Consider the following 12,176-nt stretch of genomic DNA (forward strand, 5'->3'; position numbering starts at 1 on the left):
ACAGTATGCATGTTTCATACGGATTACATAATCTGAGAATATTTCTTTTCTATTTGAATTTTTTTCTTTTTAAAGTCTCACTGTCTATAGATATATTTTTCATATCTGTAATAAGGCAAACATACACGGAGTTTCGAAGTGACGCGCTCAAGTTCACAGAGTCCGAGACGGCAGAAAGCTCATCCTGTTTGCTTTCATTATTTAACAAAAGCGGAACGTTTCGTTATTATTCTGAGCGCACACGAATAAACGTAGAGTCTTTACAGATGTACAAAAGATGTATTATTCTTATCTGTATGACCAAAAATGCCGAAGCAAATGATCGCACCGGCGCCTCCATCTGTCATGCAGTAGTCCAAGCGCGCTACTGTTCAGCTTCCACACTCTGCACAAACACATGAACAGCGCACTTTTTTCTAGGCTTACATTAGATTGAGCTGCCATTAAAAGTTTCTGGCTACTACATACATTTTTCAGATAAGCCATATTTGAGGTCGATGAATGTTAGGATTTAGGAGAGCATATGGATGTCCTGCCCGATGTACTATATTACCACATAGACCAGCCGTTAACGATTTGTCCGTCAAATATAAAAGACAACCAAACTGGACGCGAGAACAGCTATATATTAAGGATATAATAAAAAAGTTGGAGTTTTTTTTTGGAAACCAAAGCCGATACCTTTTTCAAAGCTCATTATCGTCAAATGTTTCTAAAATGTTTCTATTCCGAGGTAGATTGCTGGCAACAGCCATTTTAGGATAGTTCATATTTGGTCTTAGTGACTAAGGAGTCCTCTTCATTACTCCTAACGTTTCACAGATTTAGGAGCTAGTTTTAGAGCTAAAACGCTTTGTGAAATACTCTTAGAGGGACACGCCCATTATTTTTAAGATTTTCTCCTAAATCGGCGAGTTATGAGCTACTTTTAGCCTTAAGATGTTTTGTGAATACGGGCCCAGAAGGTGCTCCTAAATTTTTTAATTAGGAGGACATGCGCTCCTGACTAAAATTATGAAACTAAATGAAACTAAATCCGCCAGCAGGTGGCGGCAAGTCACTGATTTTATCACTGAATCATTCATTCAATTGATTCGTTCGAACGGCTGAATCATTCAGGAATGAAGCAAGTGACTGTCTTTATGAACGGACGGAACACTTTAATCCCTGCAAGACACAAATAACAAGTAATACAGCAACACACTACAGAGTAATACATTTGTGTTTTCAAACTCTACAGATGACATCTATGACCAACACTCTATTACTGAACATCGTTCATCAGCATCTAACATGTTACTTTACATTTTCAAGCATACTTCTTCATATGCTAGGTTGACAGCAGGCACAGGAACACAAAACAAAGTCGCACAGCTGTTTACCTTGTTGTTATATTCCTCGACGAAGCTGCCGAGCGCCAGCCGAAAGCGCTTGTCGGGTCTGACGCTCCAGTTCATGGCATAGACGGTCCATGGTGCCTCGTATTTGTAGATCTCTTTTCGTTTACCGTGCAACGACATGTTTCAGTTCCTCGATCGGATCGGTGAGAACCAGTTAGAATTGGGTCGTTAAGAATACCTAGATTTGCACCGATCGCTGAAAAGGGCTCTTTCAGCAGGAAAGACGGTCTCTGGTTCGTGCAGCGCGAGACAAAGAGAATAATGTCATAACAATCCCCTCCGCAACGGCCGCGAAAACGACGAGTGCGCTCTGCAACGACACAAAACCTACTTAGTGGAGCTCACAGACATCCATTCAATAATTAAGACTGTTTGTCGCTAAACGCCCATGTTTTTGATCAGTCCCAACGATTTTAATTCTAACTTTAGAAAGCCTTAAATAGGCCCGACCGCTCAACGGGGCATTTGGTCTGAGGAGGATGTGCGTGTGTTTCAAAATAAAAGTCCTTCATAGAAAATGGGGGCTGAGCGCTGAGGATATTTATAGATCTCTGTTGCTACCGGTTGCTACTTGATTATTTTTCTTTCGCATCACAAGACACAATAAATATCAACTGTGGCTCAAGATCTAAAAAAAAAACATCAGCCACATCAGTCCTGAAGAAAAATGAAAAAAAAAAAAATTATAAGAAGAAGAAAAAACAAAACAAAAACAACAACAACCATGAAACATCAGGTTCAAAGACATGTGCCGAGTCGTTAGAAATGTAATATTTGTATTTACATTGGCTTCAGAGAGTATCAGCGTTTATACAGTTTTCAGTAATAATTAATATTGTTTCTTGGGATTACTCTATCTGACATGAATTAACCATCCATTAACCGTCAAAATATCTCATGTTTGAAATATATTAAAAAACATTATTATGATAAATTGTTATAATTTAAATAGAATAAATTAATTGTATACATAATATATTTATACATAATTATATTACATATAAATAATTATATGTATATTTAAATTATATTATTTAAATATAACATTTATATTTATTTTATTATTTAAACAATTAGCTAACTGCAATATCTAAATATGCCTATCATGCATATTTGAGTAATAACAGTAGGCTACTTCAACTGCAGTTTTATAATAAACTAAGGGTTAATCATTTATCAGAGGGCCATAAACGCCCGGATCTTTTCTTATCCTTGTTGTCAGGGTTCGCACAGCATTGTGGGTAGAGCAGGTCAGATGACCCTCGCCTCTCCTGTGAGGGGTACAGCTGCTGTCACACACTGTTACCCACTGAAGGAAACACCGACATTTACAGGTACGTCTATGCGATTTTTGACGTTATCGTCGACTGGTATTAAAGCAGTGAGGTGAAATGATGGACGCAGCCGCAGTGGCGCAGAAATGAGGTTTCTAAGGTTGACGGTGTAGCGGCCGCAGCTAACGAGCTAACATCAGTTTGACTGTAACCGGGATCATGGGGGATGGGGTAGACAGCTTTTCTCCTTCAAATTGGAGATTTGTTTGCTTTGCCTGACACGACTCGCACGGAAAATCTGTGTGCTTTGTTTCATAGTAGTGTAACTTAGCAATAAAGTTTTAGTTTAGCGAGGCATTGGCGCTGGCATGACGAGCCTTTCCGAAATTACAGGATAAACCGGGTTATAGTTGAACAACTATCACGTCCTCTCTGACTTTACGGTTTGCTGTTTCGAGTAGTAAATCAATTATCAGCCTCGTAACAGGTGGAGTATAAACTGACACCCGGTTGTAACTGCTGTGACATTACGAGCTGCATGTAATTAGTAGCTATGTTTCCATCCAAAGATTCGAATTAAACTTATGTGCAAAACTGGAATATCGCATAAAACATATGCGAATAAAGCACCGTTTCCATCCAACGAGTCAAAGAGAACAAAATCGTCACTTCCTGGTAAACTGTGGCACTAAATATCACTAAGAATATAGGAGAAGCCACTGAATATAATAATTTTCATATGATATAAATGACTTGCACCTCGGAGCGAGCTGACGTAATGCTGTCAATGCTTTCGGAGGTGGATGCTGGTGTTTGGGAACGCAGTCGTGTAAGACAATTATACAGAAATACATTGACGACAGACTTTGTTCAGGCATTTCATCTTGGCGTTTCCATCCAGCCTTTTGTATGCGATATTCCAAAATGCGCAAAAAAAAAATAGGTGGATGGAAACGCAGCTAAGTGTCTTAAGTATGAGCCATCTGCTTCACTCCCTGTCCTGTCAGGATTTGCACACATTGGATTAGATGCTTAATGTACTGTTATTCTATATTATATTGTATATGGACGAGGGACAGAAATTAACAGGGGGAAGAGCCCTGCAATTCAAGATGTGGGGCCCAAAAAGTCCTTATAATAAATTCCTCAGTTTTTTTCATTTGTAACATCTGATACGTTTCGTTTATCACTAGTATTGTGTATTTTAGGCCTAAATATAGGAATGTTCTCTCAGATATTAGTCAAATATGACTTGATTTTATTGATATAGCTGTAATTGACTAACTAGTTAAGTTGAAATGTTTAGCAGCCATGTATGGATAACAATGACAAGATATGTGTCCTCAAATGTATTATATGGTCCTAAAAATTTGGCTCCAGATGGCAAATACCCATTAATTAAAAATATTTCTGATTTGCTGATTCTGATTTAACCCATTAATTAGCAATGATTTCATGTGTAAATTTCTTAGGATTTTTTTTTTTTCAAATGAGCATGAAAAGTGGAACTGAATGTATTGTAATAAAATGAAGTATTTTTACTTATGTGTGTCAATAATATTAAGTGAATTATATCTCATCCTTAAATTGTCCATAAAGTCCATAGGATAAGAGCAAATCAGCTTAGTGTATGGCGATTAATAAAGACGTTCAGCCAATTAGAAGGCACTCATTTCAGTGAACATCTCATGTTTAGGCTTAGGCTCTCATGTTAAGACTCCGAAAAGACTGACCGACCTCCTCCTCTTTCACTTGTTGCTCTTCCACTATTGAAAAGAGTGAACCTAAATAGATAGGACAGGGAAGAGTGTTTTTAGACTTGACTGGTTTGCAGTGTAAACATTAGTTCTTGGTATTATATGAGAATACCAAACAATTAAGTCTTGTTTGTCTGTACTACAGCTGACCGTAGCATAAAGTACTATAGGCATCACTGAAGGTGAATGTTTTGGATTATACACTAAATAATGCATAGGGCTGTTTATCAGTCTTGCTATTGTCAAACATTTACTCTGTATTGTTCGTTTACACCAGGGGCCTGTACCATGAAGCCAGATTAGCTGGCTAGCCAGGTAAATTTCAGTTTAGTTTGCACCAATCCTGGGTTTTAGGTACCATCAAAGTGGCTTGGCTTTTAGCGGCGTTCATTGCCATAGTAACTTACACTGCACAGATAACCTGCTCCAGGGCAGGTTATGTTCTGGGTAAGAAATCTCAAATAAACTCAATTAAAACTAAAAATTAAAGGTCACTATAAAGTACCTTAAAAAATACAACACAATTGTCTGGCTTTAATGATAATTACGATTTATGTATGATTTATATAATTTATAATATGATTTATATTACTATTAATCCATTACACACAAGCAATTTTAGTTTAACAATTATTATAAAGCATTTATTTTAAATGAATATTAATATATACAGATCATATGTAATATAAATAAGTGGCAGAATCAATAGATAACGCTTTAAAAATGTAAAAATCGCTATATATAACTTCACAAGTTTCACTTGTAACTGCACTAATAGAGCAATATATTTTCTTTTATTTGTCCTCTTTCATGGACAAGTACTTCAGTGTAAATGCATTTAAAAGGTTAAAAAAAAAAGAGTTTTGAATCTCGCTGGCTCTCTCGCAAGAAGTGAATAACTCTTGCTCTGTGTTGCAAGGCATGTGATTGGCTGTTTGCCACTGATATCACACATTCATGTGAACACGCTCCACAAACTCAGAATCAAAGCTTGAATTGACAAAGAAAGTTGATGATCAGCATCATGGTACCGACAAAGCCGGATTGGAGTGGTTTTTGTTTTGTCAACTCAAAACTAATCCTGTAACTCTGGATTTGTTCATCTACCATCATGGTACAGGCCCCTGGGCAAAAACAAGCCCAAACAACAGCCAGCAGGGCTGGAAAACAAGAGACCCGTGATAGGGCAAAAACTAGAACAACAAGAAAACTAGCAAACAAAACGATAAAAAACAAACTAACAAGACACTTGACTTGACCAGCAACTTGACTTGACCGACTAGGAGTAACAGGGAACACAAAACGAACCAGCACCGCACAGATCACAGAAGGAGAATAAATAGGGAACCAAACCAGGCAGGAAATGAGGAAGGACAGGTGGGGCCAATTAACTGATAATCAGGTAACAAGAGGAGTGGGGTTATACAATAGACATGAGAGCACATGGCACATGGAAACAAACACAAGCACATGGCCAGCAAAACAAATCACCAGCCATGTGCACGACAAGACCCGAACATGCAGCTGATGAGAACTCATAAGCCGATTGTTCATACAAAACATGACATGAAAGCACACAGCCCGTGAAAACACAAGCTGTGTGCTACACAGCACGAGACAAAACATAACATGAAAGCACGCGGCCGATCAAAAACCACTTGCTAAACAGAACACAACACACGCCGACAGAAAAGCGTACGGCCCTAGCGATCTCGAGACCGCACGCTCCACAGCAAGACAGAACATGGAGCTCAACAAGACATGAGTGCCGGGATCTGAAAACTTCACAAGTTTTACTTGTGACTGCACTAATAGAACAAGATAATTTAGTTTATTTGTCCTCTTTCATGGACAAGTACTTTAGTGTAAATGCATTTATATTCCTCATATTCTTTGATCTCGTAATCTTTAAGAAATTAGTTTTGAATCTCGCTGGCTCTCTTCCAAATAAGTGAATCACACTTGCTCTGTGTTGCAAGGCATATGATTAGCTGTTTGTCCCTGATGTCACACATTCATGTGCACGCGCTCCACAAACTCAGTTGACAAAGAAAGTTGATGATCAGCATCATGGTACCAACAAAGTCGGATTGGAGTGGTTTGGTTTTGTCAACTCAAAACTAATCCTGTAACTCTGAGGCTACGTCCACACGAAGCCAGAGCTTTCCCTATCCAATCTTTTTTTTCACCCCGTCTCAAGAAATATCTGCGTCCACACGAAACTGACACAAAACGATGTAGTATACATGCCAGACCAGCATGTGGCGCTGTAATTCTGCCACAGAGATACACTAAAAACGGAGAAGAAGACTTGGACTATGCACAAACCTTGCGCGCGGTATACAAACAAACATGGAACAATACATTTATTAATCTGTGTTAATGTTAGTTAATAAAAAGACAATCGTTCAGTGTTTGTTCATGTTTTTGTTGCTGTTACATGACGTAACGGTGTCTAACTAGGGGCGAGACATGGGCTGATGACGTCATCGTTTCAGAAAATATACGGATTCGCTGTCCACATAAAAACGCAAGGGTGGCGTTATCAGATTTATCCACTCTGGGACCCGGTTTAAAAAAATATCGGTTTCACTCTCCCAAAACGCCGGATCCGTCTCGACTAAACGCCTATACGATACAAAATGTATGCATATACAGCTAAACGCGTCTCATGCGTCTGAATTTGTTCTTCTACCATCATGGTACAGGCCCCAGGGGTGTCAAACTCAATTCCTGGAGGGACGGTTCCCTGCAGAGTTTAGATTCAACCCTAATTAAACACATCTGATCCAACTAAATCAAGTCCTTCAGGCTTATTTGAAAACTACATGGTATGTGTGTTGGAGCAGGGCTGGAACTAAAATCTCCTCCAGGATTCCAAAACTCCTCCAAACTCCTTGAGTTTGACACCCCTGGTTTACACCATCAACATTCACGTTAGTCTGTATACCAACAAATGACTTCAGGATATACACTACTGTTCAAATGTTTGAGATCAGTATGATCAGTACAAGAAAGAAAAAATTATTCAGCTAGAACACATAAAATTGATCAAAAGTTACATTAAAGACTTTTGTAATGTTACAAATAGTGGTCGACCGATATATCGCCAAGGCCGATATTTGGCATTTTTTCAAATATCGGCATCGGCCGATACGTTTTTCCTGTTTGGTCGATGCGTTCGAGGCAGGACTTTTATTTTGACGGCGTTGAGAACGGCAGCGTCTGAGCACACAGTGCTCACATTGTCCCTCTTGTTCGCGGTCATCGTTAACAGTTCTGTCTAATACAGATAGAAGTCTGTCTAATAATCAGATAGAACGGTTAAACAAAGGAATTAAAATGTATACAAAAAAGTATACATAACTCAGTATAACGATTGCTTTAATATTATTAGTAATAGAAAAGTAAACATAATACTGTCTCGTTTGCCGTCAGCATTCAGCAAAATACGCATTTAAATCATTTGAACAAATCTTTGAATGTCTATTAATGAACATATAATTTCACAAACCTTGCAAACTTAGTCGAATCTAGTTGAGATCTTGTGAAGTGTGCATTTGTATCCTGCATGATCACGTATGCTCTGCGTGATGGTCGGTCTGTGTGAATTGAATGCGGACAGGAGAGTTCAGCCTCACTGGAGATGCGCAATCGACAAAATTTAAACTCGTGATTTCAAATTATTCTGCGCTTTATGCATTTGCCCACTGTCATATTCATGTAATTTTCACTGTGTGCTGTATGTAAAATGAGTGTTACCTTGGCTTTATTTGAAAAATATATGATTCCCAATGCACACAAACTTCCCAGATTACTCCCTAGTGCCCTGTTGGTTACAGTGTTTACTTCCTTTTTAATTATATTTTTATTAAATATTTATTTATTTGTGAAAAATACATTGTCATCTAAAGTATAAGTATGTTTATTTTACACATTTATTTTTAAATCCATTTTAAAATGATTTCAAATTTCTTAAATATTAAATAAAATTATATCGGCCATCGGCCACCCTGCTTTCCAAGATATCGGCATCGGCTGTCAAAAAACCAATATCGGTTGACCACTAGGTTACAAAGAATTTTTATTTAAAATAAATGCTGTTCTTATTAACTTTCTGTTCATCAAAGGGTCCTAGAAAAAATGTATGACAGTTTTCCACAAAAAGCAGCACAACTGTTTTCAACATTGAAGAAAATAAGAAACGTTTCTTGAGCAGCAAATCAGCATATTAGAATGATTTCTGAAGGATCATGTGACACTGAAGACTGGAGTAATGATGCTGACAATCCAGCTTTGTCATCACAGGAATAAATTACATTTCAAATATATTAAAATAGAAAAGAGTTATTTGAAATTGTAATAATATTTCATAATATTACAAATCATAATATTACAGTTTTCACTGTGTTTTGAATCAAAATAAATGTCATCTTGGAGAGAATGAGACTCCTTTCAAAAACATCAAATCTTCAGTTCAGTTCATTTGTCATTGTCTGTTTGTGCAGGTTAAGCCATGAGGCACCTGGTCTTCCTCCTCCCAGCCCTGCTGCTGCTGCTGGCCCTGCCGGACACTAGGGGGCGCTACAATGATGACTTTGATGATGGTGAGGACATCGCTGAGTTTGATGACAATGACTTTGCTGAGTTTGAGGATGTCAGCGAGGACCCAGCAGTGGATGTGGAGAAAGAGCCACCCCCACGAGCAGCCCCCTCATCTACACCCATAGAGGACGACGAAGACGAGGCCACAGTGGAGAACGAAGACGGCCAGGATGAGTTTGAAGATGCTGATGCACAGGTAAAGACGTGAAAAGCCATTCTTATTTCTGTTTCTCTGCGAGTCAAAGTTAATCTTAATTTAATCTGACCGATGTTACAGGATCAAGACATGTACAGCAAGTATGACAACGAGGAGTTTGAGGGCTATGAGAAGACCAACCCTTCATTCAAAAACACTCTTATATACAGAGAGGTATAAATGAAATAAAAAAATGCATTTGGCTTTTACAGGCACTACATTGGCTTCCTTAGATGACTGTTTGTGTGTATGTAACAGGTCCCAGCACACCTTCAGAACAGCTGGGAGAGTTATTACATGGAGATCCTGATGGTCACGGGCCTTCTTGCCTATATTATGAACTACATAATTGGCAAAAACAAAAACAGCAGACTTGCCCAGGCTTGGTTTAATTCCCACAGAGAACTTCTCGAGAGCAACTTTGCCCTCGTGGGTAAGTGTACCTCTCTCCACTTTGTTTCTTCTTATGCCATTTTCTCTGACCCTGTTTTTGTCTGACTCTCAAATGTGTTTTTATTTTTAGGGGATGACGGTACCAGTAAGGAGGCCACCAGTACGGGGAAACTGAACCAGGAGAATGAGCACATCTACAACCTATGGTGCTCAGGACGTGTCTGCTGTGAGGGGATGTTGATTCAGCTTAAGGTAGCGTGTATATGTGAATAAGAGAAAGAAAGATATTTGATAGATTTCCGTGTATTCACCATGGTGCCATTTTTGTTCAATTGCAGTTTTTGAAAAGACAGGACCTGCTGAATGTGTTGGCCAGGATGATGAGGCCAGCCTGTGATCAAGTGGTAGGCACACACAAACTCTGATGTATTAACATAGACTGATTCCAAGTAGTATCTCAGATGGATGTGTAAAAGTGTGTTCTTCTAAGTCTCACTCTTCCTTTTCCACAGCAAGTCAAAGTGACTTTGAATGATGAGGACATGGACACGTTTGTGTTTGCCGTGGGGAGTCGGAAGGCCATGGCACGGCTGCAGAAAGAGATGCAGGACCTGGTTAGTCATAAATGATTAACATATCTTATATAAAAGAGAATATTATCTTGTAAAATAAGATTTTGTTTTAGTGAATACTTTTACTCTCTAAAGATGCATTAAATGGATCGATCAGAAGAAACAGTAGAAACAATGTTGCAGTGATTTGCATTTTAAATAAATGCTTTAGAACTTTGTTCATCAAAGAATCGTGAAAAGAAGCATCACTGTTTACACAAAAATATTAAGCAGTTTTCAAACTGCTTTTCAAATCTAATAATAGTAAGAAATGTTTCTTAAGCAGCAAATCAGTATATTAGAATGATTTCTGAAGGATCGTGTGACACTGAAGACTGGAGTAATGATGCTGAAATAAGTTTTATTTTAAAATGAATTCAAGTAGAATACAATTATTTTAAGATCTAATAATATTTCACAATATTACTGTTTGTATTGTATTTTTGTTCAAATAAATGCATGCTCGGTGAGCATGACACTTCTTTAAAAAAAAAAAAAAAAGTATTTACCCCAAACTTTTAAATGATACATGCTTTAAAAATGAATTTGTTCTTGTTGAATTCAAATATAGTTTATTTAAAAATAAAATGGCAAACGTTTGTCTTTAACTACACATTGTCATATGAACAACCAGTGAATAATACTAATTTCATTTTTTGGCTGACATTAAATACACATCAGTTCTTTCTTTGTAAGTAATGGCTTGTGGTTAGTGAGTGAGTGATGTTGATTCACTAACCACTCTGATGGGTTCAGTGAGCTAATTTAGTGAAGGGTTTGATTTTGTTAGACTGATTGATACCAATAACTCTTTGGGTTTTTTTGTTTTGTTTTTGTGCGCAATTCATTACACATACAATTTGTTTGTTTGCAAATTGAACTGCACTAGTCTCACTGTATGTTTGTTTTTGAGTGCAGTCTGTGAGGCAATAGAAATATGTTATCTCTATTCAGTTTGTTTGTTTTTGTAGTTTTAATGTCATCAGGAACTGCTCTGTGCTAACTTAATTTTTTTCTTGGTCTCTTTACAGAGTGAGTTCTGTGGTGACAAGCCCAAATCGGGGGCAAAATATGGCGTCCCTGAATCTCTGTCCATTTTATCAGAGATGGGAGAGGTCACGGATGGAGTGATGGACAACAAGGTAAGAGCGGAACATCACAGTCTCCCAGATAATTATTGAGATTGTCATGAAACTAATATTGAAACTAAAACTATTAAAAATTAATTTGAAAACCTTAAAAATTCAAAATGTTGACTTGGCAACTAACTGAAATTGTTTACTCTGAAGTTCTAAAATCGAAAAGAAAAAAAAATAGAACTAGTATATAAATAGTAAATAGTAGAAATAGTATATAAATAATCACTGTCCGAAATGTATATTTATCCTTCTTCCCAATATCATGGTTTTGTGTTTTAACAACATTTTTATTTTTCTGTTTTCAGATGGTACATTACCTCACCTCTCATGCTGAGAAGATTGAGTCCATCCATTTTTCGGACCAATTCTCTGGTCCAAAAGTTATGCAAGAGTACGTTTTGTTTTTTTCTCTCCTTGTACTTGTTGTAGTTCTTATTCTTCCACTATGTTGGAGGAGCGTATACTGGTTAATAAATGTTAATGGTTTCTAAACTATTTTTAGGGAGGGTCAGCCCTTAAAGCTGCCCGAGACCAAGAAAACACTGCTGTTTACATTTAACGGTGAGAGAAATTCATAATCCACAAATGGTGATTCTCTGTACTTGCATTACACTGAAACATTATTCGTTCGTCAGTGTATTAATATGCTGTACTTTACAGTGCCTGGGATGGGTAACACATCTCCCAAAGATATGGACAGTCTGCTGCCTCTGATGAACATGGTGATCTACAGCATCGACAAGGTCAGGAAGCTTCGCCTCAACAGAGAGGTGAGTGCACAAGCACAATGTGCATAACAAC

General features: G+C 37.7%; 2 protein-coding genes across 3 annotated transcripts in view; one reads left to right on the top strand and one right to left on the bottom strand.

Annotated features, from left to right (window-relative positions):
- LOC107721959 (DDB1- and CUL4-associated factor 7-like) overlaps positions 1-2,051 on the bottom strand; it is a 4,147-nt gene extending 2,096 nt beyond the window's left edge. Inside the window, exon 1 of the mRNA XM_016530186.1 lies at positions 1,320-2,051. Coding sequence (XP_016385672.1) covers positions 1,320-1,520 — 201 coding nt within the window. The 5' untranslated portion in view covers positions 1,521-2,051. The remainder of the gene's footprint in view (positions 1-1,319) is intronic.
- A 566-nt stretch (positions 2,052-2,617) lies between these two features.
- The window catches only part of LOC107721963 (coiled-coil domain-containing protein 47), a 14,377-nt gene continuing 4,818 nt past the window's right edge, over positions 2,618-12,176 (top strand). Inside the window, exons 1-11 of one of the 2 annotated variants that reach the window (XM_016530192.1) lie at positions 2,618-2,734; positions 8,940-9,232; positions 9,314-9,406; positions 9,491-9,665; positions 9,756-9,877; positions 9,964-10,029; positions 10,138-10,239; positions 11,268-11,378; positions 11,681-11,766; positions 11,878-11,936; positions 12,036-12,145. In XM_016530192.1, coding sequence (XP_016385678.1) covers positions 8,948-9,232; positions 9,314-9,406; positions 9,491-9,665; positions 9,756-9,877; positions 9,964-10,029; positions 10,138-10,239; positions 11,268-11,378; positions 11,681-11,766; positions 11,878-11,936; positions 12,036-12,145 — 1,209 coding nt within the window. In that variant the 5' untranslated portion in view covers positions 2,618-2,734; positions 8,940-8,947. The remainder of the gene's footprint in view (positions 2,735-8,939; positions 9,233-9,313; positions 9,407-9,490; positions 9,666-9,755; positions 9,878-9,963; positions 10,030-10,137; positions 10,240-11,267; positions 11,379-11,680; positions 11,767-11,877; positions 11,937-12,035; positions 12,146-12,176) is intronic. The other variant, XM_016530191.1, reaches the window with a different exon arrangement.

Source organism: Sinocyclocheilus rhinocerous, unplaced genomic scaffold (assembly GCF_001515625.1).
Source record: "Sinocyclocheilus rhinocerous isolate Xijiao unplaced genomic scaffold, SAMN03320098_v1.1 scaffold1716, whole genome shotgun sequence".
Lineage (NCBI taxonomy): Eukaryota > Metazoa > Chordata > Actinopteri > Cypriniformes > Cyprinidae > Sinocyclocheilus > Sinocyclocheilus rhinocerous.